Raw genomic sequence first — 27,589 nt, 5'->3', positions numbered from 1 at the left:
CAAGGGACATGGGTTCGAGCCCCGGTCTGGAAAGATCCCACATGCCGTGGAGCAACTAAGCCCATGCGCCACAGCTACTGAGCCTGCACTCTAGAGCCCCCGAGCCACAACTGCTGAGCCTGCGAGCCACAGCTACTGAAGCCTGTGCACCTAGAGCCCATGCTCCGCAACAAGAGAAGCCACTGTGATGAGAAGCCCATGCACCACAACAAAGAGTAGCCCCTGCTCGCCGCAACTAGAGAAAGTCCGCATGCAGCAACAAAGACCCAACGCAGCCAAAAATAAATAAATTAATTAATTTTTTTAAAAAGACAAAATAAGATGGCAGAAATTAATCAAATATATAGAAAACTTACTAAAATACAGAGAATGTAAGATTGGGTAAAAAACCAAATCCAGCTGTACAGCACTCACAAGAGAAATATCTTTATTTACTTATTTATTTATTTATTTATTTATTTTGGGCTGTGTTGGGTCTTCGTTGCTGCACATGGGCTTTCTCTAGTTGTGGCGAGCGGGGGCCACTCTTCGTTGTGGTGTGCGGGCTTCTCATATCAGTGGCTTCTCTTGTTGTGGAGCATGGGCTCTAAGCACGCGGGCTTCAGTAGTTGTGGCACGTGGGCTCAGTAGTGGTTCGTGGGCTCTAGAGCGCAGGCTCAGTAGTTGTGGCACATGGGCTTAGCTGCTCCGTGGCATGTGGGATCTTCCCAGACCGGGGCTCGAACCCGTGTCCCCTGCATTGGCAGGTGGATTCTTAACCACTGTGCCACCAGGGAAGCCCAAGAAGTATCATTTAAAAATTACCCAAAAAGATTGAAATTAAAAGCATAGAAAAAGATATGCCAGGCAAATACTAAAAAAAAAAAAAAAAAAAGCTGGTATTGCAGTATTACAATACTAATATCAGACCAAAGTCCTGGACTTTTAAAAAGATGGTAGAAATTTGACTTTCAGTATCACTAGTATGGCTAGTTACAAACATAAATCCTGATACTTTCTGCCTGGTGTTATTCATCTGTTTTTTTCTTTTCTTTTTAAATTAACTACCACAGACATTTATGGAGCAGTATCTACTATGTGTTAGGTAATGCAATGGAGACAAAGATGAGTGCAGCCTAATTGATTACTGTATAGAGTCTAATAGAGGAAATACGTCCAGTAACTTTAAAACAAGGCAGCAAATTGTGAGTACCATTAGAGAGTTATAAGTGAGATATGATGGGAATTGGCTGTGGTGGGTGGAATCAGGAAAAGATTTCATGCAAAACATGGTATTTGACATGGATAGAATTTTAAGAGATGGAGGTAGGAAAAAGATATTTCAGGTTGAAGAGAAACAGTAAAGCTTTGAGCAATCGCATTTTCTGCTTTTTCTTTACAGCCATCTTATCTAAAAGAATTTCACTGGTTATACTAAGATTGTCTATTAACTCTTTAGGTAGTGATTCTGATCTCCATACTGATCATCTGATTAGCTCCATACTAATCAAACATTTCTAATTATTTTTATTTTTAATTAAATGTGAATTTTATTGGTATGAATTATCTAAAGGCAGCAGTGTAAATACCAGTATGTCTTTTTATATTCAGTATTGTAAGACTTTGCCCTATCAGTTTGTTGTATAAAATTCCACTTTTATAAATTCTTATGTATATTCTATTCATCTATACAATGAGACTCAGCTAGATTCTTCAATGCATAAGTTACTCCATAGCTTAAAAAAAGATATTTTTTAAAAGCTACACTAAGGATATAATTTCACTAGTATTAGTTCCTTTACAGCCTAGACCATGACCTAGACACCAGCATTTTTCCCCTGGGAGTTGTGTAGCACACTTTGGGACTAATTCTTTACTGGGTAGCTTCATAAATTTAGGCTAGAATGTTATCATTTGCTAGACTTCATTTGCTAGAAATGTGGCCTACTCCATTTGCCTGAAACAGCTCATTTGCTTTATTTTTCATTTGCCTTTACTCAAGACAACAGCACTGCAAACTGCATAATTAGGTTAACACTTTCGTTGCTTTTTAAAAATCTCTCTTCTAATTCTTTGCCTCAGAATTCCTCATAGTATCTTAGATTTGTATGCTAGTTTTCCATGGGGGAAGAAGGGTATGTAATTTGCTTTTTCATACAGTGTTGTTTATATTGACAGAAGGAGGCTAATTTTATCCTAAGTGATAATATACTCTATGTTAAAGACAGGTTAAACACTTCCCTCTGAACTTGGTCAGGGAAAAGGAAAATGGATTAGATGGCTCCTGAAATTTTTTCCTGTTCAATTCAGAGATTCAGAATTTTTTCCCCCTTTAAATGCTAAACAAATGAAAAGTGACATTTGGAATTACCACTATCCCTCTGTTGCTTGCCATCTTCAGTTTAATGTCTGCTTCTCTACAAAGATTAACATATTTTCCACTCATGATTTACTTCTCAGGGACTTTAGGAGTTTTCTGGAACCAGAAGTCTGCCTTTGGTAGTGATGATTACTGGATAATTGCCTATTCTTTGGTGGATTTTCCATTTTTAGATTACATCAGGCTCTACAGCCTTCATTTCTTTGGCAGAAGAACCCAAAGGCAATGGAGTATATTATTTCCCCTTCCCCAGCCCAGCTTAAACAATGACTCACTTGGGCCCTAGGGCTTTACTTCATACTCTCATTCAGGGGCCGCTTTCTACCCTTGTTTTTCTTATTTGCCTTTAGTGTCTGTCTGGAACCTTTTATATCCTTTGGCACATGGATTTTCCTCTAACGTTATTGTCAGAGAGGTATACAACACCACCCCCAAACTGGAACGGACAATCCAGTTATGTTCCCATAAGCCATGTTGTTCTTAAGACAGCTGATACAGGTCAGAGAGAATACAAAAAGAATAGCTTTAAGGAAACATAAATTTCAAGTGGGGTAGAGGGAGAAGTATTCTCCAAAAAGATATGAGTGCCAGTGTCATCCAGCTAAAGACAAAGATTTCCCACTATATGAGATGCTCTAATGACTGATTAAAACTTCCTCAGTGTGTGTGTGTGTGTGTGTGTGTGTGTGTAGGAGGTGTGTGTGTGTGTGTGTGTGTGTAGGAGGTGTGTGTGTGTGTGTGTGTGTGTGTGTGTGTGTGTAGGAGGTGGGAAGCACTCAGAGGAATTGGACTCCAAGAGTTTTCAAAGAGATATAGTTATGTGAAGAGAATTCCTCATAGAAGGACTTGGTCTAATCTATAGTTCAGAGTTTTTTTGGAGAAAAAAAATTTTTTCTCCTTTTGGGCAGTTGTTCTATATATTCTTGACTTTTCATTCTAATTCCAGCCTTCTGTAACTATCCATCTAATGATGATTTCTTGATTTTTCTCTTTGCAGTTTTAACAGTGTATGTCAGGGAACTCACATTCTTTTTCGGGAATTCAGCTTCATCCAAGCCACCCCTCACAATAGGGCATCATTCTTACGGGCCTTCTGGAGATGCTTCCGAACTGTAGGCAAAAATGGCGGTAAGTCTTCCCAAATTCTTTTCTTGCCTTCCTTTATTCCCTCCAAACTTCTTTCTTTTGCTCAGTATAAATACTGTTTTAGTGCATACTCTTCAAGGCTCTAGGAACACCTTTTAAGGAGTTATCTGTCTTGTGTCAGAGATACTGCCATCAATATTATTATCACCATCACCATCACCGTCACTGAAGCACTTATCAAGATCCAAGTGTAACTCTGAGATCTATGTGCAGTAATTCATTTAATCTTCACAACGTCTCTCTGTGGTAGATACTATAATTCCCATTTTATAACAAATGAAACTTAGGATCAATTTGCATATTGTTGGTTCAGCATCTTATGATTATAACCCAAGGACAATATTAAAAAATACACTGATCAAAAATGTGTCTACTGAGACTTTATTTTGGTGATGTGAAGGGTGAAAGACCCTTATTGAGAGCTTCTTTTTAAAAAATGGCACTAAATTCTTACATTCAGAATATTAAAATAGATTAAATTGCTCCAAAATTTTCAGATATAGAGTCTCTACATCAAAACCTTTGTTCACGTCTGTTTTCAAAGGCCTGTTCTTATTCCCATCTTCATATTATGTTTTTCCAAATAAGTATCGAATATCTTTGACAGTTTCTATAGTAAACCTAACTTAAAGTAGAGGAAGGCCTAAACTATTTCCTCATTCATTCAACAAATATATCTGGTAGACTTACCATGTGCCTGGTGCTGGGGTTATAGTAAGAAAATACATATGCTCCCTGCTTTCATTGAATTTGCAGGATCCCCTACGCTGCTCTAACTGATGCTACTGCTACTTTATATATAGCTACTGAAACTTTTTTGCTAAAATTCCTTCTACCTAGTTTCTGATTAGATCATTTCACTATCCTAAGAAATAGGTATGGTAGATATTATTGTGCCCATTTTATAAATAACAAAACTGTGTAACTTGCAGAAGGATTGCACAGTAGCAAAGTTGGAAATAGAACCCAGATTTACTAATATGCTATTTCTACTGTTGACAAGTAACTCTAGAGATCATCCATCTCAATTACACTATTGTGCAAGTGTACTGAGAATAGCATCATCTTCTTTACAAAATATATGACTAGTAGTCGAAAATCAGTGTGAACTCAATTTTAAGTGAACTAGCTCAGAAAAACTATCTGTTGGTCTCCACATAAACAAAACTGGGAGCTGTGAGTGTATAGATGAATTTTGTACTATTTCATCAGAACCTGTCTTTCCTAATCCTTTCTCTGTCCCTTAACCAGTCAGCAAATATATATTAAATACTCATTATATTGAAGAATGGTGCATATAGCTAGAGCTGGTTTCTGTGAAATAGCACATGGAGATAACTATGGAAAATAATCTTCAGATATCCTTAATTTTTTTCATGACTTACAAGTGGGGCCTCTTCAGTAATTTATTTATTATCACAAGGGATCCATATAGTGGTAGACTCTAAGCAGATGTGGTTTTCTTTATCTTTCTTTTTTTTTTTTTTTTTTTTTTTTTTTGTGGTACGTGGGCCTCTCACTGTTGTGGCCTCTCCCGTTGTGGAGCACAGGCTCCGGATGTGCAGGCCCAGTGGCCATGGCTCACAGGCCCAGCCGCTCCACGGCATGTGGGATCCTCCCGGACCGGGGCACGAACCCGTGTCCCCTGCATCGGCAGGTGGACTCTCAACCACTGCGCCACCAGGGAAGCCCTTTCTTTATCTTTCTTATAGCAGCTGCCAATGATTCATCCAGCTGCTGAGAGGAAGCAGCTCCAAGTTCTCCCTATTTCTCCTGTGCCACCAGTAGGACCTAGATTTTATGCTGGATATTTATTGTCATGCTTCTTAATCAGTCTCTGATTTCTTAAATACCAAATGCAACCTTTGTGTCTAGGTGATCCTAAGATCTTTGGTTAAATAGTTTTAATATATTCTCAGTTTCCTCCAGGAAACTTCAGAACATCTTTCAGTCCCACAATGTGTCAGTCTCCAGTTTTAGTCCAGAATGTGCAAAAACACTCAGAGGCAAGATTCCAAAGGAAAGTATTTATTAAGTCCCATTTTGTCAATTAGAATGCCAAGTACCAGACACCTACTCAGTGGAGCTGCTATTATATTGTTCTCCTGCAGATAACTTCCTTAGAACATCATGTACATATTGTAGCATTATCAAGAGGAAACTAACTCTTCTGGGAGGTAGCAAAAGATGAGCTGGGTTCCAGCGTAACATATCTAAAAGTGAAGCTACCTGTAGAAAACTAAGGACCTTGATCCCTTCTGGCAAGAAATATTTTTTCCCAGTTTTTAGCAAGTACAGAGATGCAGTGTCATTCCTGCATGACTGAGTATTGAATGATGCTAATTTCCCTGTGTCTGAATTTCAAATAACCTCATGAAAACTGTAGTGAGTCTCTTGCTATCTAGACAACTTTAGACTCTTGGAAGCAAAAAGATCTACTCAAATGTAATAAGCCTTTAAAATTCAACTTCTCACTTTGGTATTTTTTTCAATACAGAAATATTAATCTAAATTTTCCAAGTTGGCAAAAATTGAAATTCCCTCGAAGTAAATCTTTACTTCTATTTATTTTCAGTTTATGAGAATTAGTTTTGAGCTTTCTGCTTTTACCAATGAATATATATATTTCATTTAATAAAATAATGATACTAAGGGAATTGTCCTCCTGCTATAAACGACTAGAAAATCAGACAAAGTGTCTGAAACAACTGTTTCAGACATTGGACCAACAGTCAGTGTGGAACTATGGTCCCTGAGAGGCAGTTACCAAGTGACAGTACAGGGAGATCATCAAAGAGCTTGGTGGTCTTACTGAGTTGAAGAGGCAGAGGCTGGGGTTTAGGGAGGCCAAGGTGGCCAGTATTTGCAAGGCCAAGTACCAGAGAGAAGGGCATTGCACACTTAGCTCCAGAGAGCTGCAAGGAGGTATTTGAGTCTTTGACTACAAACTCTGCACAGGTGTGGGTTGGAAAAAGAACCACTAGAAAACAGTAGGCCAGACAATTTCTGGAGTACTCACAAGGCTAGTTCACACTTCTACCATCTGGAGTAGAGAAACCTCAAAATACACTGGGCATTGGATAGAGTCCTCAGTAGCTTAAGCATTAAACTGATCTGCAAGTAACTGCATATACCAGAAAAAAATTCAATACTCCTTAAAGGAATTCAACAAAATCCAGCACTCAACAACATAAAATTCACAAAGTCTGGCATCCAACTAAAAATTACAGGAAGCAGGAAGATATGACCCATAACCAGAAGAAAAATAAATCAGTAGAAACGCAGACTCAGAAAAGACAGAGATGGGGGAATTAGCTAGCAAGGACCTTTAGACAGTTATTATTATTATTTTTTTTTTTGCGGTACTTGGGCCTCTCACCGTTGTGGCCTCTCCCGTTGCGGAGCACAGGCTCCGGACGCGCAGGCTCAGCGGCCATGGCTCACGGGCCCAGCCGCTCCGCGGCATGTGGAATCCTCCCGGACCGGGACCCGAACCCGTGTCCCCTGCATCGGCAGGCGGACTCTCAACCACTGCGCCACCAGGGAAGCCCCTAGACAGTTATTTTAAGTCATATAGATGTGCTCAAGTATGTAAAGGAAAATATGAATATGATTAGGAGATAAATGGAAGATATTAGAAAGATCTAAATGGAATTTCTAGACATGAAATACAGCATCAGAAATGAAAATAATGATAATAATAGCAGTTAATATTTATTAAGTGCTTCCTATGTAGATTATCTCATTTTTCTAATCCTGTGTATTAGGTAGATACTTTTATTATCTCCTTTGCACAGAAAATAAAACTGAGATTTGGAAAGTTAAATAACTGGTCTAGAGGGCTTCCCTGGTGGCGCAGTGGTTGAGAGTCCACCTGCCGATGCAGGGGACACGGGTTCGTGCCCCATTCCGGGAAGATCCCACATGCCGCGGAGCGGCTGAGCCCGTGAGCCATGGCCGCTGAGCCTGCGCGTCTGGAGCCTGTGCTCCGCAAGGGGAGAGGCCACAACAGTGAGAGGCCCGCGTACCGCAAAAACAAACAAACAAACAAACAAAAAACAGAAGCCAGAGAGCTGACTTGAGACAGTATTAGGTTTTTAATGTGTAATGTGTTCTCCATCAGAGAGTGTATGAAATGCTGGAAATACAGATAAGTAAATGACAATGCTTGCCCTCAAAGAGCTCACATTCCGAGAGAAGAAACAGAGTATCCTAGAAGTAGTTTCCTTAGAGTATAAGTGATTAGTAAAGCCTGTATGAGTCAGTAATAGCACAAGGAAAGAAATAGTTCTTCCTGCAGAAGTTGGGGAAGGCTCAAAAGAAGTAAAGCCAATTAGGATGGATCTTGGAGTAGTAGAAAGCTGTTAAGCAAAGGAGTACATTCTAAAAAGAAAAAACAAGATTTTTGAAAGTGTGATGACATGAAACATCATGGTTCCTTTGGAAAATGGTAAGAAGAACAATGTGGCAACAGAAAATGATGCTGAATGCTTATTGTGCCAGCCACTGAGCAAAATGCTATACATGTGTTCATTCATTTCATTCACACAACAAACATGAGTTGGTGTGATTATTATCCTGTTTTATACATAAAGAAACTGAGAGAGAAGTTAAGTGACTTGCACAGGCTATATAGTTTATAAGTAGCACAGCTCATATTCAAACTTGTCTTCACAAAGGCCACATTTTTTATTAACTGAAGTATAGTTGATTTACGATGTTGTGTTAGTTTCTGGTGTACAGCAAAGTGATTCAGTTATGCATATATACATATTCTTTTCTGTTATGTTTATTACAGGATATTGAATATAGTTCCCTGTGCTATACAGTAGGACCTTGTTGTTTATTTTATGTGTAGTAGTATATCTGCTAATCCCAAACTTCTAATTTATCCCTCCCCCACTCCCTTTCCCCTTTGGTAACCATAAGTTTGTTTTCTGTGTCTGTGAGTCTGTTTCATAAATAAGTTCATTTGTGTCAGATTTTAGATTCCAGATATAAGTGCTATCATGTGGCATTTGTCTTTCTCTTTCTGACTTACTTCTCTTAATATGATAATCTCTAGGTCCATCCATGTTGCTGCAAATGGCATTATTTCATTCACAAAGGCCACAGTCTTTTTTTTTTTTATTTTTTTTTTATTTTTGGCTGTGTTAGGTCTTCGTTTCTGTGTGAGGGCTTTCTCTAGTTGCGGCAAGCGGGGGCCACTCTTCATCGCGATGCGCGGGCCTCTCACTATTGCGGCCTCCTCTCTTGTTGCGGAGCACAGGCTCCAGATGCGCAGGCTCAGTAGTTGTGGCTCACGGGCCTAGTTGCTCTGCGGCATGTGGGATCTTCCCAGACCAGGGCTCGAACCCGTGTCCCCTGCATTGGCAGGCAGATTCTCAACCACTGCGCCACCAGGGAAACCCAGGCCACAGTCATAACAACTCTGTTAGACTGACTGAACACATGCTACCCCAGGTAACAAAGGGCTTTGTGTGCTCTAAAGTTTATGCTTTCTCCCAAAGACAGTAGAACCCTATCAATCTGTGTGGTGTTTTCACATATGATGTTGGCACAAGCATGGAAACCAGAATGGAAGGTAGGTAGTAAGACTGAAGCCAGAGACCAGGTAGGAGACAATTGTAATCAAACAGGTAGTGGCCATGGAGATGAAAAGTTATTTAAAGAGATGGTTTGACAGGACTTACAGATTTATTGAGTATAGGGTGTGGGAGAAAAAGAGTCAAAAATGAATGCTGGAAGCTAAACTATTTCCAATTTCATCCCTCCCTCCTTTTTTCCTTTCCTTTTTTTTTTTTTTTTTTTTCCCTTGCACCTTTGATGTTTTACTCTGAATTTGCTGTGGTTTTGTCTTCATAGTCTAGGTGTATTTATTCATTCAATAAACAGTTATGTATTGGTTGTTAGTGATAAAGCAGTGAGTGGGTTAGACAGAAATTCTTGCTCTCATGGAGTGTTTGGTCTCATAATCAGAAATTGGGGGGAAAAATCCCTGCTTTTATAAAAGGAATTCACATTCCGGGAATCAGGGAATTGCAGTGGGTCTTTATGACCATAGAATAAAAACCCATTACTTAAAATATTGAACGTTATAGTGGGTGAAGTGATCTCAAAGGAAAATGCAGACATTTTAGGCTGAAATAAGGCTTTTGGTCTGACTTCTCTATGTAATTGCCTCAAACTTCCGCTTGATTTTGCTTGTCACTAATCCTCATCCTCACCACTAAAAGCCATTCTGTGAGGATTAACAGTGCTTACTGCAGGAGTGGGGTGGCTGTCTTGTCCGAAATATTAAAGAGCATTTGTTTCCTTTGTAATTTTTTAAACAAACAAACAAAAATCCTTCAGTGTGATCTCTTCACTCCTGAGGTCTCCTCTAGCAGCTGGTTCTCTCCACTTGTTCCCACCAGTGCTTCACCTCTCATCACTTTCCCTGGAAACCTGATGTGGCCAGGTTAAATAAGTAAACAAATAATTTCTTCATCCTCAAGTTCCTGCTTCCTAGCTCCCATTTTACTTATTTCTTCTCTATTCCTAATTTTCTCTTATTTTTTCATTTTTACTTCTTTCTTCAGAATCTTTTCTCCAGGGACAACATTGACAATTGTTGTCCCCTCAAATCTGTCCCCTCTCTACCTCCAATAACTTTAATCTTTCCCTCTATTTAATTTTTTTTTTTAATTGGCTGTGTTGCATCTTCGTTGCTGCACGCGGGCTTTCTCTAGTTGCCGTGAGCGGGGGCTACTCTTTTGTTGTGGTGCGCGGGCTTCTCATTGTGGTGGCTTCTCTTGTTGTGGAGCATGGGCTCTAGGCACGTGGGCTTCAGTAGTTGTGGCTCTCAGCCTCAGTAGTTGTGGCTCGCAGGCTCTAGAGCACAGGCTCAGTAGTTGTGGCGCATGGGCTTAGTTGCTCCACGGCATGTGGGATCTTCCTGGACCAGTGCTCAAACCAATGTCCCCTTCATTGGCAGGTGGATTCTTAACCACTGCGCCACGAGGGAAGTCCCCCCTCTATTTAATTTTTCCTTTTTTCTATTTTGGTTATTTGGAGGTGTCACACATGTCACACAAGCATTCCTGGAATGCTTTTGTCACAACCTCCTCTCCCACCCAACCCTCCTCACCCTCCATACATAATACCCTTAGGCTGCTGACCTCTCTTTATCCTTTTAGGTCTTAGTTTAAAGGTCAACTCCTTAAAGGGGGCTTCCCTATGACCCTTCCTCATCTGAATTAAATCCTTTCATTACTCTTTCCAAAGCATCCTGTAATTTTCAGTCATCATTTATTACAGTTTCTGACTAAATATTTTTGGGATGACTCTTTACTTAATGTCCATCTCCCTTATTAAATTGTAACCTTTATGAGGGCAAGAACATTGTTTTGCCAATAACTATTCCTAGCACCCAACATATGTAAATGATTTTTTATTTAACATGAAGGCTCACCATTTCCCAATCACTACAAGAGGATAGATTTCTGAATGGGTTATATTATCATTTCTTTTATTGGGTGTAGGGTTGGTTTTGAAAATCTGTTTTACGCTAACTTTTCAATATTGTGTAGGAGCCTTGTTTTAAAATAATAGTAGCTACCACTTATTGACCACCTACTATATGCAAGGCACTAAACTTCATGTTCTAAGTGCCCCACTAAAAACCGACCCATGCAAAACTATATACTATTTTAAATGACACCTAATTAAAACAATATTCAATACCCACTGGTGCTTCTAAACAAGGATTAGAAAGATTTAGATCATGATCTGTATGCAAACTTAATTTTTAAAAATATTTATTTAATTTATTTATTTATTTGGCTTCGTTGGGTCTTAGTTGCAGCACGTGGGATCTTCATTGCGGCATGCGGGGTTCTTTGTTGAGGTGCGGGCTCAGTAGTTTTGGCACGCAGGCTTAGTTGCCCCACGGCATGTGGGATCTTAGTTCCCCGACCAGGGATCAAACCCACGTCCCCTGTGTTGGGAGGCGGACTCTTAACCACTGGACCACCAGGGAAGTCCTGCAAACTTTAAACATTGGTGAGGATCTGATTAGTAGTACTTCCTTTCCTTCTTTTGTATTCCGGTCCAGCCTTTATGCTATGAAAGAGATCATAAACTAGTGGTCAGCTGACTGCACGTGCCTTGGCCTGCAGATATGTTTTCTTGGTTTGCAGTGTTAAAAATACGTATTTTTAATTAGATGCCAACATTTAACATAAAAATCTCAATTCAATTTCACTTAAAAATGGAAAGTCCTCCCAATACCATGACCACATTCTAACAAGAAGACAGTTTGCCAGGGCGGAGGTGCAGCTGCTCTCTTTAGACAGGGCATGTAGACTCAGATTTACCACCATCCCCAGCTGCCTTACTTCACCTGCTTACGTTTCCTGCCTGGCCTCTATAGGCATTTGAGTTTGCTATCATTGCTAGAACTTCTTGGTCCATTTATAACCACTTGAAAGGTAAGGTTACACTCATAATTCAGAACAAGGAGTCAGGATCTTATTCCTCAACTAGATGCTCTTTCTGTCTTCTCCTTGTTACCATGATGTCTCAAAATTTTTTATAATTAGAAGGGACCTTAAAGTCCTCTCATCTTGAAACTAAATCTAGGTTTTTTTTAATATTCTCTTTTTTACAGTAAAATATACCTTACATAAAATTTGCTCTTCTAACCAGTTTTTTAATTGAGAAATCTTTTTTTGGTGGTAAAATATAAATAACATAAAATTTACCATTTTAGGGCTTCCCTGGTGGCGCAGTGGTTGAGAGTCCGCCTGCCAATGCAGGGGACACGGGTTCGTGCCCCGGTCTGGGAGGATCCCACATGCCGCGGAGCGGCTGGGCCCGTGAGCCATGGCCGCTGAGCCTGCGCGTCCGGAGCCTGTGCTCCGCAATGGGAGAGGCCACAACAGTGAGAGGCCCGCGTACCGCAAAAAAAAAAAAAAAAAAAAAAAAAAAAAAAAAATTTACCATTTTAAGTGTACAGTTCAGTGGTATTAACTATATGCACATTGTTTTAAAACCATTACCAGTATCTATCTCCCTTTTTTCATCTTCCCACATTGAAGCATTTTACCCATTAAAAAAATAACTCCCCATTCCCCCCTCTTCCAGCCCCTGATAACCACTGTTTTACTTTCTGTCTCTATGCGTTTGACTATTTTAGGTACCCCATATAAGTGGAATCATACAATATTTGTCTTTTTGTGTCTGACTTATTCCACTAAGCATGATGTTTTCATAGTTCATCCATGTTGTAGTGTGTATCAGAATTTCATTCCTTTCTATAGTTGAATAATATGCCACTGTGTGTATATTGTATTTAGTTTATCTATTCACCTGTCAATGGACACGTGGGTTGTTTCCACCTTTTGGCTGTTGTGAATAATGCTGCTATAAGCGTGGGTGTACAACTATCTGTTTGAGTCCCTGTCTTTGATTCTCGGATATGTACTTAGGAGTGAAATTGCTCTATCATATGATAATTCTATGTATAATTTTTTAAGGAATTGCCATACTGTTTTCCACAGTGGCTACACCATTTTACATTCTCACCAGCAATGAACAATTTCTCCCAATCCTCACTGACACGTGATATTTCTTGTTGTTTTGATAATAGGCATTCAAATTGGTGTGACGTAGAATCTCATTGTGGTTTTGATTTGCATCTCCCTAATGACTCATAATGTTGAGTATCTTTTCATGTGCTTATTGGCCATTTGTATATCTTCTTTGGAGAAATGTCTGTTTAAGCCCTTTGCACTTTTTTGAATTGTTTATTGTTGTTGTTGTTGTTGTTGAGTTGTAGGAGATCTTTACATAATCTGGATATGAATCCCGTATTAGACATGTGATTTGCAAATATGTTCTCTTATTCTGTAGGTTGTCTACTCACTTTCTTGATAGTATCCTTTGATACACCAAAGTTCTTAGTTTTGATGAAGTCCAATTTATCTATTTTTTCTTTTGTTCCCTGTGCTTTTGGTGTCATATCCATGAAATCATTGCCAAATCCATGTCAAGAAGCTGTTGGATTGTTTTCTTCTAAGAGTTTTATAGTTTTAGCTCTTAAGTTTAGGTCTTTGATCCATTTCGAGTTAATTTTTAGATAAGGTGTGAGGTAAGGATCCAACTTCTTTCTTTTCTTTTCTTTTTTTTCCCACTGCATGGCATGCGCAGTGGAAGTGCAGTGGAAGCATGGAGTCCTAGCCACTGAACCACCAGGGAAGTCCCCCAACTTCTTTCGTTTGCAGAAGGATATCTAGTTTTCCCAGCACCACTACTGAAAGACTTTTTGAGCAGTCCTTTCCCCAATGAATGGTACCCTTGGCCTCTTCTTGAAAATCAATTTATCTTACTGTGAGGGTTTACTTCTGGGCCCTCTCTTCTGTTCCAGTGGTCTCTATGTCTGTCCTTATGCCATTTCCATACTGTTCTAATTACTGTGGCTTTGTATTGAGTTTCAAAGTTGGGAAGTTTGAGCCCTCCAACTTTATTCTTTTCCAAGATTGTCCTGGCCATTTGGGCCCCCTTGCAATTCCATATGAATTTGAGGATCAGCTCTCTATTTCTGTGGGAAAAAACTGTTGGAATTCTGGTAGGAATTGTGTTGTATCTGTAGATTGCTTTGGGTAGTATTGACATCTTAACAATGATAAGTCTTCCTATCCATGAACATGGGAAGTCTTTCCATTTATTTAGGTCTTCTTTAATTTCATTCAGCAGTGTTTTATAGTTTTCAGTGTGCAAGTCTTTCACCTCCTTGGTTAGATTTATCCCTAAGTATTTTATTCTTTTCATGCTATTGTAAATGGAACTGTTTTTCTTAGTTTCCTTTTTACATTTTTCATTGCTAGTTTATAGAAATATAATTGGTTTTTGTATGTTGGTTTTGTATCCTGCATCTTTGCAAAATTCATGTATTAGCTGTAATAGTTTGTGTATTTGTGTATGTGTATAATCTTTATGGTTTTCTGCATAGAAGATCATGTCATCTTTAAATAGAGAAAGCTTTACCTTTTCCTTTACAATTTGGATACCTTTTATATCTTTTTCTTGCCTAATTGCTTTGGTTAGAACTTCCTGTGCTATGTTGAGAAGTGGCAAAAGCAGGTATCCTTGTTTTGTTCCTGATTTGGGGGGAAGGTTTTCTAGTATTTGGTTTTAAGATAAAAGTATGTCAGGAAAATTGTGATTAACATGGATAAGTAGCTGCAAATACTAATAGGTTTATTTTTAACATCTTGACATCTGGTCAAAAAAAGTTTTTTAGTTACACTGATCCACATATTCAAAAAAGTAGTGATAGGGAATTCCCTGGCAGTCCAGTGGTTAGGACTTGGCGATCTCACTGCCAGGGCCCCGGGTTTGATCCCTGGTCTGGGCACTAAGATCTTACAAGGCACAGAGTGAGGCCGAAAAAAAAAAAAAAAAAAAAGTAGTGATAGTAAATTTTTGTGCCAAAGCTGAGTTACTTTCCTAATTGATGTGTAATCACTTCGGAGAAATCAATGAACAGTTTTCTCAGCTAGTTTAAAAACTGCATTGTTTGGAGAAAAATAAATGTATCTTATAATATCTCATATGAGTTGTTCAATAGTGTTATTTCTTAAAAGATCAGGTACCCCAGGGGCTGCTATGGATTGAATTGTGTCCCCCCCCACATTCATATATTGAAACCCTAACCCCCATTGTGACTGCGTTTGGAGGTAGGGCCTATAAGGATGTAATTAAGATTCAATGAGGTCATTAGGGTAGGGCTCTTCTCCAATAGGATTAGTGTGCTTATAAGAAGAGATATCAGGGACTTCCCTGGTGGCGCGGTGGTTAACAATCCTCCTGCCAATGCAGGGGACACGGGTTTGAACCCTGGTCCAGGAAGATCCCACATGCCACGGAGCAGGTAAGCCCGTGCGCCACAACTACTGAGCCTACATGCCATAACTACTGAAGCCCACATGCCACAACTACTGAAGCCCGTGTGCCTAGAGCCTGTGCTCTGCAACAAGAGAAGCCACCGCAATGAGAAGCCCGCACACTGCAACGAAGAGTAACCCCCACTCGCTGCAACTAGAGAAAGCCCACGCACAGCAACAAAGACCCAGCGCAGCCAAAATTAAATAAATAAATAAATAAATAAATAAATAAAAGAAGAGACATCAGAGAGCCTTCCCCCTCTGTCCGCCATGTAAAGACACAGTGAGAAGGCAACCTTTTACAACAAAGAAAAGATTCCTCACCAGACACTGAGCCTGCTGGCTCCTCCATCTTGGACTTCTAGTCTCCCAAACTGTGAGAAAAAAAATTTCTGTTGTTTAAGCCACCCAGTCTATGCTATTTTGTTATGGCAGCCTGAGCAGACTAATACAGAGGCCAGATTTTTGCTCATAATTTTCGCACAGAAAAATTAATTTTATTTTGCATTTTGAATCTAAATCCTGTTTTGATTCATCACTAATATTTTATCTGAGGTGGTAAGTGTGTTATAAGCCTAAATTGAGCTGTTCAGTTTATTTAAATATCAGTAAGATTTCCATGTTGATAAACTTACATTTAATGGATGTACTTAAGGTAGAAATAATAGTAATTTCTTATTTTATTTGACTATTGTTTTGACAACTGCCTTATATCAGTCAGAAAACTTTAGTGTAAAAGAATAAATTCTGGTATCACTACTGATATGTCTGCAAATGACTCTGAAATGTCTACAGTTTAAAAGCCTCATCCTAATAAAATTAACAGCATGTATCAATTTGTATAACATTATCCAATAGTGTTTTGAAAAATGCTTACATAATTTTAACTGCTAGTGTTTATCTACACAACATCTAATGACATTTTAAGGCCTGTGTTTTCTGTGATCCACTGTTCCATCAATTTTTTCTGCCATTGCTTTTCCAGTCCCAGTGTAAAAACGATTACATTTTTACCACTTTGTTAGTATCTTAACACTTAAATACTTCTATTTTGTAATTATCAAGCTATTTTATAGAGTAATAAATCTACTTTGTTTTGTTCCATAACCACATCGTATAGGAACAAGTATAAGGAGGGGTTGATAACATCTGTACTCTCATCCAGTAGAATTTAAAGATTTTATGTAATCACAGCCTTTACGCCAATATTGTCCTGGATTAAAAAGAAAAGAAAAAGACTAGAGCAGATAAAAAGCTTCCTAGTCAGTGACACATTTACAAGTTCAAATACATATATTTGTGAGCAGGAGAAGCTCCACGATGAGTTAACCTGAGAGCACAGGTTGGTAGTGTCTATATGTTCAAATTTACTGTGTAACCTATTTAGTGTGCATTTTGTTTTTCTTATAAATTTTAAACAAAGGTATATTTTTAATAAGAAAACTGTTAATATTAAACATTTGTAGAAACTTACCAATGCCTCTGAAAAACTCAAGCCTTCTGGTTTGAAAACTACTGATGTTTCTCTACCCATTCCCCATCACACAGGTATAAAATTGAAGCCTGAGGTCTCCCAGAGAGTCTTCTGACTCTCACCAAGTGCTCTTGCTATTAGCATCAAGTGCTCTTGCCCTGATGCTTAATGCATATCAATATAGTTTATGTCATTCAGCCTCTGAGATCAATGTATAATTTTCTAGCCCAGAATGTGATCAGATTAGTTAAGGTTTAAGAATGTATTGCAGTTGTGTGTGATTTTCTATCTTCTTTGATTGCCTTAACAGATGGAGGAAAGTTTAAGTTCCACTCTACCTGTCTTCAAGAGAAAAAATTATGTTATTCCGTCTTTTATTTAAAATAAAAAATCATGATTCTTATTACTGAGGGAAGTATAGTACTTACTTTACTGCATATTTCATACTTTGAAGGACAACAAGCAGAACTTGGAAGTTCTTTGAAAATACAACCAAGGGTTTTTTAAAAATTAGGCTAAAGTGAGACTTTACCATGAGATGTTATTAAACCCATTCTCTAAAGCAGATGTACCCAAAAACAGAATGGTACCTCTTAGGCTTCTGAAATCGCTTGCTCTCATGATTCAGTTAAAAACAAAAGTAAAAGACTAAATTAAAGTGTATACACTGTGAGTCAAAATAAAGCCACCTTAGGTTAAAAATGTCAGTTTAATAAACCATACTCAAATTTGGTTCTTTTGGTGGGTTTTAAGCTGGAAGTGTATAAAAGCAAGTATAAGTAGTGTTGAAAATTTAATCTTTTCCAGTTTTATTTTGCTTGGCATAGCCTGCTCTTCATTCCCACTGCTGCCACTGGGCCCTAATTTAGAACACTAACTAACCACATCGGAGAGGTTGTCAAAAAGACAGATTCCTTGATCCCATCTCCAACCAACTGAATCAGAGTCAGCAGGGGAGGGACCTGGGAATTTGTTTATTTATTTATTTATTTATTTATTTATTTATTTAAACATCTTTATTGGAGTATAATTGCTTTACAGTGCTGTGTTAGTTTCTGCTGTATAACAAAGTGAATCAGCTATATGCATATGTATATCCCCATATCCCCTACCTCTTGCGTTTCCCTCCCACCCTCCTTATCCCACCCCTCTAGGTGGTCGCAAAGCACTGAGCTGATCTCCCTGTGCTATGCAGCTGCTTCCCACTAGCTATCTGTTTTACATTTGGTAGTGTATATATGTCAGTGCTACTCTCTTACTTCCTCCCAGCTTACCCTACCCCCTCCCCATGTCCTCAAGTCCATCCTCTACGTCTGTATCTTTATTCCTGTACTGCCCCTAGGTTCTTCAGAACCATTTTTTTTTAATTCCATATATATGTGTTAGCATACAGTATTTGTTTGTCTCTTTCTGACTTACTTCACTCTGTATGACAGTCTCTAGGTCCATCCACCTCACTGCAAATAACTCAATTTCATTTCTTTTTATGGCTGAGTAATATTCCATTGTATATATATGCCACATCTTCTTTATCCATTCATCTGTCGATGGACACTTAGGTTGCTTACATGTCCTGGTTATTGTAAATAGTGCTGCAGTGAACATTGCGGTGCATGACTCTTTCTGAATTATGATTTTCTCAGGGTATATGCCCAGTAGTGGGATTGCTGGATCATATGGTAATTCTATTTTTAGTTTTTTAAGGAACATTCATACTGTTCTCCATAGTGGCTGTATCAATTTACATTCCCCACTAACAGTGCAAGAGGGTTCCCTTTTCTCCACACCCTCTCCAGCATTTATTGTTTGTAGATTTTTTGATGATGGCCATTCTGACTGGTGTGTCGTGATACCTCATTGTAGTTTTGATTTGCATTTCTCTAATGAGTGATGATATTGAGCATCTTTTCATGTGTTTTTTGGCAATCTGTATATCTTCTTTAGAGAAATGTCTATTTAGGTCTTCTGCCCATTTTTGGATTGGGTTTTTTGGTTTTTTGATATTGAGCTGGATAAACTGCTTGTATATTTTGGAGATTCATCCTTTGTCAGTTGCTTCATTGGCAAATATTTTCTCCCATTCTGAGCGTTGTCTTTTCGTCTTGTTTATGGTCTCCTTTGCTGTGCAAAGCTTTTAAATTTCATTAGGTCCCATTTGTTTACTTTTGTTTTTACTCTAGGAGGTGAGTCAGAAAGGATCTTGCTGTGATTTATGTCATAGAGTGTTCTGCCTATGTTTTCCTCTATGAGTTTTATAGTGTCTGGCCTTACATTTAGGTCTTTAATCCATTTTGAGTTTATTTTTGTGTATGGTATTAGGAAGTGTTCTAATTTCAGTCTTTTACATGTAGCTGTCCAGTTTTCCCAGAACCACTTATTTTTTTGTTTGCTTGTTTTTTTGTGTGTTTTTGTTTTTGCGGTACACGGGCCTCTCACTGTTGTGGCCTCTCCCGTTGCGGAGCACAGGCTCTGGACGCTAAGGCTCAGTGGCCATGGCTCACGGGCCCAGCCGCTCCGTGGCATGTGGGATCTTCCCGGACCGGGGCACGAACCCGCGTCCCCTGCATCGGCAGACAGACTCTCAACCACTGCGCCACCAGGGAAGCCCCCAGCACCACTTATTGAAGAGGCTGTCTTTTCTCCATGGTATACTCTTGCCTCCTTTATCAAAGGAGGTTTATCTCTGGGCTTTCTATCCTGTTCCATTGATCTATATTTCTGTTTTTGTGCCAGTACCATACTGTCTTGGTTATTGTAGCTTTATAGTATAGTCTGAAGTCCGGGAGCCTGATTCCTCCAGCTCTATTTTTCTTTCTCAACATTGTTTTGCTATTCAGGGTCTTTTGTGTCTCCATACAAATTGTGCAATTTTTTGTTCTAGTTCTGTGAAAAATGCCATTGGTAGTTTGATAGGGATTGCATTGAATCTGTAGATTGCTTTGGGTAGTATAGTTATTTTCACAATATTGATTCTTCCAATCCAAGAACATAGTATATCTCTCCATCTGTTTGTATCATCTTTAATTTCTTTCATCAGTATCTTATAGTTTTCTGCGTACAGGTCTTTTGTCTCCTTAGGTAGGTTTATTCCTAGGTATTTTATTCTTTTTGTTGCAGTGGTAAATGGGAGTGTTTCCTTAATTTCTCTTTCAGATTTTTCATCATTAGTGTATAGGAATGCAAGAGATTTCTGTGCGTTAATTTTGTATCCTGCTACTCTACCAAGTTCATTGATTAGCTCTAGTAGTTTTCTGGTAGCATCTTTAGGATTATCTATGTATAGTATCACATCATCTGCAAACAGTGACAGTTTTCCTTCTTCCTTTCTGATTTGGATTCCTTTTATTTCTTTTTCTTCTCTGATTGCTGTGGCTAAAACTTCCAAAACTATGTTGAAAAATAGTGGTGAAAGTGGGCATCCTTTTCTTGTTCCTGATCTTAGTGGAAATGGTTTCAGTTTTTCACCATTGAGAATGATTTTGGCTGTGGGTTTGTCATATATGGCCTTTATTATGTTGAGGTAGGTTCCCTCTATGCCTATTTCCTGGAGAGTTTTTATCATAAATGGGTGTTGAATTTTGTCAAAAGCTTTTTCTGCATCTATTGAGTTTATCATATTGTTTTTATCCTTCAATTTGTTAATATTGTGTATCACATTGATTGATTGGCGTATATTGAAGAATCCTTGATTTCCTGGGATAAATCCCACTTGATCGCGGGGTATGATCCTTTTAATGTGCTGTTGGATTCTGTTTGCTGGTATTTTGTTGAGGATTTTTGCATCTATGTTCATCAGAGATATTGGCCTATCGTTTTCTTTTTTTCAGACATCTTTGTCTGGTTTCAGTATCACAGTGATGATGTCCTCATACAATGAGTTTGGGGGTGTTCCTCCCTCTGCTATATTTTGGAAGAGTTTGAGAAGGATAGGTGTTAGTTCTTCACTAAATGTTTGATAGAATTTGCCTGTGAAGCCATCTAGTCCTGGGCTTTGTTTGTTGGAAGATTTTTAATCACAGTTTCAATTTCAGTGCTTGTGATTGGTCTGTTGATATTTTCTATCTTCCTAGTTCAGTCTCGGAAGGCTGTGCTTTTCTAAGAATTTGTCCATTTCTTCCAGGTTGTCCATTTTATTGGCATATAGTTACTTGTAGTAATCTCTCATGATCATTTGTATTTCTGTAGTATCAGTTGTTCCTTCTCCTTTTTCATTTCTAATTCTGTTGATGTGAGTCTTCTCCCTTTTTTTCTTGATGAGTCTGGCTAATGGTTTATCAATTTTGTTTATCTTCTCAAAGAACCAGCTTTTAGTTTTATTGATCTTTGCTATTGTTTCTTTCATTTCTTTTTCATTTATTTCTGATCTGATCTTTATGATTTCTTTCCTTCTGCTAACTTCGGGGTTTTTTTGTTCTTCTTTCTCTAATTGCTTTAGTTGTAAGGTAAGGTTGTTTATTTGAGATTTTCTTGTTTCTTGAGGTAGGATTGTATTGCTATAAACTTCCCTCTTAGAACTGCTTTTGCTGCGTCCCATAGGTTTTGGGTCGTCATGTTTTCATTGTCATTTATTTCTAGGTATTTTTTGATTTCCTCTTTGATTTCTTCAGTAATCTCTTGGTTATTTAGTAGCATATTGTTTAACCTCCATGTGTTTGTTTGTTTTTTTACAGTTTTTTTCCTGTAATTGATATCTAGTCTCATAGTGTTGTGGTCGGAAAAGATACTTGTTACAATTTCAATTTTCTTAAACTTACCAAGGCTTGATTTGTGACCCAAATGGATAGATATGGTCTATCCTGAAGAATGTTCCATGAGCACTTGAGAAGAAAGTGTATTCTGTTGTTTTGGGATGAATCTCCTATATATATCAATTAAGTCCATCTTGTTTAATGTGTCATTTAAAGCTTGTGTTTCTTTATTTATTTTCAGTTTGGATGATCTGTCCATTGATGAAAGTGCAGTGTTAAAGTCCCCTGCTATTATTGTGTTACTGTCAATTTCCCCTTTTATGGCTGTTAGCATTTGCCTTATGTATAGAGGGGCTCCTATGTCGGGTGCATAAATATTTACAATTGTTATATCTTCTTCTTGGATTGATCCCTTGATCATTATGTAGTGTCCTTCTTTGTCTCTTGTAATAGTCTTTACTTTAAAGTCTACTTTGTCTGATATGAGAATTGCTACTCCAGCTTTCTTTTGATTTCATTTGCATGGAATATCTTTTTCCATCCTCTCACTTTCAGTCTGTATGTGTCCCTAGGTCTGAAGTGGGTCTCTTGTAGACAGCATATGTATGGGTCTTGTTTTTGTATCCATTCAGCCAGTCTATGTCTTTTGGTTGAAGCATTTAATCCATTTACACTCAAGGTAATAATCAATATGTATGTTCCTATTACCGTTTTCTTAATTGTTTTGGGTTTGTTATTGTAGGCCTTTTCATTCTCTTGTGTTTCCTGCCTAGAGAAGTTCCTTTAGCATTTGTTGTAAAGCTGGTTTGGTGGTGCTGAATTCTCTTAACTTTTGCTTATCTGTAAAGGTTTTAATTTCTCCATCGAATCTGAATGAGATCCTTGCTTAGTAGAGTAATTTTGGTTGTAGGTTTTTCCCTTTCATCACTTTAAATATGTCCTGCCACTCCCTTCTGGCTTGCAGAGTTTCTGCTGAGAGATCAGCTGTTAACCTTATGTGGATCCCCTTGTATGTTATTTGTTGCTTTTCCCTTGCTGCTTTCAATATTTTTTTCTTTTTATTTAATTTTTGATAGTTTGTTTAATATGTGTCTCAGTGTGTTTCTCTTTGGGTTTATCCTCTATGGTACTCTTTGTGCTTCCTGGACTTGACTGACTATTTCCTTTCCCATGTTAGGAAAGTTTTCGACTATAATCTCTTCAAATATTTTCTCAGACCCTTTGTGTTTCTCTTCTTCTTCTGGGACCCCTGTAATTTGAATGTTGGTGCGTTTAGTGTTGTCCCAGAGGTCTCTGAGACTTTCCTCAATTCTTTTCATTCTTTTTTCTTTGTTCTACTCCCTGGCAGTTAATTCCATCATTTTATCTTCCAGCTCACTTACCCGTTCTTCTGCTTCAGTTATTCTGCTATTGATTCCTTCTAGAGTATTTTTAATTTCAGTAATTGTGTTGTTCATCACTGTACGCTCTTTAGTTCTTCTAGATCCTTGTTAAATGTTTCTTGTATTTTCTCCATTTTGTTTCTGAGATTTTGGATCATGTTTACTATCATTACTCTGAATTCTTTTTCAGGTAGGTTGCCTATTTCGTCTTCATTTATTTTGTCTTGTAGGTTTTTACCTTGCTCCTTCGTCTGTAACAAATTTTTTTGTCATTTCTTTCTTTTTTTTTTTTTTTGGTAGGTGGTGCTCTATTCCTGTCTTACTGATTGTTTGGCCTGAGACATCCAGCACTGGAGTTTGCAGGCAGTTGGATAGAGCTGGGTCTTGGTGCTGAGATGAGGACCTCCAGGAGGCCTCACTCCAGTTGATATTCCCTGGAGTCTGAGCTTCTCTGTTAGTGCAGCAGTTTGGACTCGGAGCTCCCACCACAGGATCTCAGGCCCAACCTCTGGCCTGGAAGCAAGATCCCACAAGCTTTGTGCCACAGTTAAAAAAAAAAAAAAAAAAGAAAACAAAGGAAGAAAGGAAAAAAGGAGCAGTACAATATCAAATAATAAGAAACAAACAAACAAAAAAAGAAACAAAATAAAATTAGAAAGATAAAAGATGTTAGGAAAACTAAAACTATAATTGAAATAACTGCAACAAGGTACAATAAAACAACAACAGAAAAAAGAAAAAAAAAGGCGGGGGGACAAGCCAAAAGGAGAGATCACTAACAAACTATAAAGAATAAAATAAAATTAGAAAAATAGAAGATTTATTAGGAGAATAAAAATATAAAAGAATCAACAAGGTAAAACAGAACCCCAATCTAAAAGAGGAAAAAAGAAAAGAAAAAATGAAAGTCTTGACTATGGGGGCGGATTGGAACTTAGCAGGGGAGGGGTGTTTACAGTGGGGCCGGACCTAGGCTGGTGGGGAGGTGACGTTTGAGCGTGAGGTGGGGCCTAGGTGGGGCGACGTTCAAGTGTGGGGTGGAGCCTCTGCTTAGGACCTGTGCAGAAGGGGAGTGGCAGCATGTGGAAAGGAGGGCCTCTGGAGTGTGGAGTTGCGGAGTCTGGAGGTAGGGCCCTGAGTGAGGGTGTGGGGTGGGGCTTGGGCTCTGCATGGCAGGAGGGAGGCTCTGAGGACAGAGGATTAGACCAGGGAGCCCAACAGGCTTCTCAGTGCCTAAGTGGACAGGGAAAGCCCTGGTCCTGTTCCCTTCTGTTACCTCGTGCCCCGCCCCCACCGTCTCCCCCCAGGGTCTCCCCCGTCGCTGCCAGACCCCTAACTGTGGGTGGGTTCTGCTGGGTGTAGAACTCCTCCCCTACCCCAGCCGCCCTTCAGGGAGGCCGGTCCCGTAAGTCCGGCCTTTACTTTTACTCCCCCTTCCCTCCCTCCACTCCCTCAGGACCCGTGCAGCTGGAGAGGGCCTCAGTGGGCAAAGGATCAGGCCCGGATCTCAACAGGTTCCTGGGGGCCCAAGTGGGCAGGGAAACCTGGCCACACTCCCTTCTGATCCTCTGCCCTCCCAGTGGTCCCCCAATTTCCCCCTTCGGGCATGGGATCCCTTCCCCTCCCCCAGCCGCCCCTCAGGGGCGCCAGTCACGTCCTGCCTCCACTTCTCCTCCCCCCTCACTCCCCCCATTCCCCATGTCCCTGGTTGCTGGGGTTTCCTTCCGTCCCCTTAGGTGTCTGTGGTCCCCCACTGGTGCCTGGTAGGTGCCCTAGTTGTGAGAAGCCACGAATTCCACGTCCTCCTAGTATGCCATCTTGACTCCACCCCCCGGGAATTTTTTTTTTTTTTTTTTTTTTTTTTTTTGCAGTCCACGGGCCTCTCACTGTTGTGGCCTCTCCCATTGCGGAGCACAGGCTCCGGACGCGCAGGCTCAGCGGCCATGGCTTACGGGCCCAGCCGCTCCGTGGCACGCGGGATCCTCCCGGACCGGGACACAAACCCGTGTCCCCCATATCGGCAGGCGGACTCTCAACCACTGCACCACCAGGGAAGCCTCCGGAAATTTATTTTTTAACAAGCATCAGGTGACGCTTAAAATCACTCGTGTGAGAAGTATTGAATAACTTCTTAACTTCTTTCTTTTGCTCCAGTCCTTACTCTACATCAGCAGTTTTCAACCCTGGTTGCACGTCAAGTTCATTTAGGGAGCTTTTAAAAACTACCGATGCCCATGCCCCATCATAGATCGATTTAATCAGAATCTTATGGGTTGGGACCTATACTTTTTTTTTTTTAATGTTTTAAGTAAAAAGGTTTTATTGCAGTACAACATTTAGAGAAAAGTGCAAAATAATAAATGTACAGCTTAATGGATTTCTACAAAATAAACATACTCATGTAATGTCCATCCAGATAGAGAACATTACCAGCGCCCCAGATGCCTCTCCCAGGTCCCCTTCCAGTCATGAATCCCCTCTAGGGTCACCACTAGTCTAACTTTTATCACCATAAACTAGATGTGCCTAATCTTGAACTTTATGTAGCTAGAATCATAGAGCCTGCACTCCTCAGGGGCTGGCTTCTTTTGCTTAACATATTTCTGATTTGTTGTTGGGTTTAGCTACAGTTTGTTCTTTTTTATTATTGTACAGAATTCCATTTTATGTATAAACCACAGTTTATCCATTCTACAGTAGGTGGTGTTTGGGTTGTTTTCAGTTTCAAGCTAGTACAAACAATGTTACTATAAACATACTTTTATATGTCTCTTGGTGTATAGATTTCTGTTAGGTATGTACTTAGGAGTGGAATTGCTGGGAATGCGTACGTTCAGCTTTAGCATATGTTCCCAAAATGATTGTACCATTTTCCACTTTTTTTTTTTTTTTTTTTGGCCGTACGCGGGCCTCTCACTGTTGTGGCCTCTCCCGTTGCGGAGCACAGGCTCCGGACACGCAGGATCAGCGGCCATGGCTCACGGGCCCAGCCGCTCCACTGCATGTGGGATCTTCCCGGACCGGGGCACGAACCCGCGTCCCCTGCATCGGCAGGCAGACTCTCAACCACTGTGCCACCAGGGAAGCCCCATTTTCCACATTTAACTGCAGTTTATGAGAGTTCCTGTTGCTCTAGAACTTTTTGTGGGGCCCATGCATTTTAAAAGCTCTGCAGGTGATTCTGATGTATATTGAAGCTTGAGAACTACTGCAAGACCTTTTATAAATATAATTCTATAAAGCATAGCCCTGGGCTTGTCGCCCCTGCTTAGAACATCATAAGTTCTATTGGTATTGCCTGCTTATGAAATATGAGTTCCATTACCTTACATTTAGGCCACTCATGATCTAACCTCAGCCGTTCCAACCACTACTTTCCTACTCACAGCCTACACTCTCACCACATACAGACATTCACTTTCCCCCAAACACTCCTTATGCTTTTCCCCTAGCACACCTTTGTTTTTGCTTTTCTATTTGTGTAGCACTTTCTTGCATGTCTGTCACATTCCTGCCCATCTTCAAGTAAACCCGGTTCTAAAAGTCCTCGTAATTCCCACTTCCTCCCCTCCTTGCCCTCCCTTACCTCCATAAGTGATCTGTCTTATGGCACTTATTCTATCATATTTATATTAGTTATTGGCAAACATATAATCTCTTTCCTAAGATATCACACGGGGTTAAGAATAAGTCGATTTTGTCTTTCCTACCTCTCCATTCAGCCTGTAAATGTGTAATATCAAGCTCCATGTGAAGCACTAAAGAGAAGACTTTAAATTGGGTACAGCTGTGTAACCATGGTTAAGTTACTTTTTCCAGGCCTTAGTTTTCTCATCTGTAAAGTGGAGAGTATACTACTTCAACATTGTGAAAACTAAATGAGATAATGGACTAAAGCACCTGTTAGTCTTGGCACATAATAACTGCTTCATCAATGCCAGTTGTTTGTGTCATGTGATAGGTATCATTGTTAGTTCCCTTGAGGGGAGAGACAGCATAGTTTATCTCTGAAGCCCCATTCAGTACCTTTGCTTGTTGTGGGTGCTCAGTAAATGCTGGAAGAATGAATTAATGAATGTCTGCTGGATGATTGGATGGGCCAGGCTTATTCATATTCCATTTCCAGTAAGTTTGGCCTATCTTGGAAGAAGCAGTCAAATTTCAGTTTAACCATCAGAGATAGACAGAAAGTAGGGTTTTTACTAAAAACTTTATAAACTATATTAAAAAGCCCGGATCCCCAGTTTAACCATACAACAGCTGCTCTCCTTCTGCTGCCAGGAAATAGGGAAAACCCTCCAAGAGCTATTTGCTGTTTGTTTGTTCATCTTCAGATAAACATGCCATGACTTGGGAGAGCACACACTTCCCCCGCAGGCAAGCTTGGGTCTGGGAAGTTGCAAGTAGGAGCAATGAAGAAGAAATCCCCCACTCTGTGGGAGAGGTTCCTGCAGGGACTCAGCTAAACCCATTTGCAGCTTTGCTGAATTATTTACTAAGATGAAGGGACTGGGTGTGGCTGGTCTGAGATTCCTCCTGGGAAGTCACTTTAAGAATCTTCTTAATTTCCTCACCCTTCATCTTTGTTCTCTGGCTTTGGTGCAAGGGTGCAG

General features: G+C 39.6%; 1 protein-coding gene across 3 annotated transcripts in view; it reads left to right on the top strand.

Annotated features, from left to right (window-relative positions):
* The window catches only part of CSTPP1 (centriolar satellite-associated tubulin polyglutamylase complex regulator 1), a gene marked incomplete at both ends in the record, with an annotated part of 199,958 nt that overhangs the window by 80,085 nt on the left and 92,284 nt on the right, over window positions 1–27,589 (top strand). For all 3 annotated transcript variants that reach the window (XM_079708337.1, XM_079708336.1, XM_079708335.1), the window contains one exon: window positions 3,357–3,487. In XM_079708337.1, the coding sequence (XP_079564463.1) occupies window positions 3,357–3,487 (131 nt within the window). The remainder of the gene's footprint in view (window positions 1–3,356; window positions 3,488–27,589) is intronic.

Source organism: Hyperoodon ampullatus, assembly GCF_949752795.1.
Source record: "Hyperoodon ampullatus genome assembly, chromosome: 7".
In the NCBI taxonomy this organism is placed as follows: domain Eukaryota; kingdom Metazoa; phylum Chordata; class Mammalia; order Artiodactyla; family Ziphiidae; genus Hyperoodon; species Hyperoodon ampullatus.
This window is presented reverse-complemented; position numbering and strand designations above follow the sequence as displayed.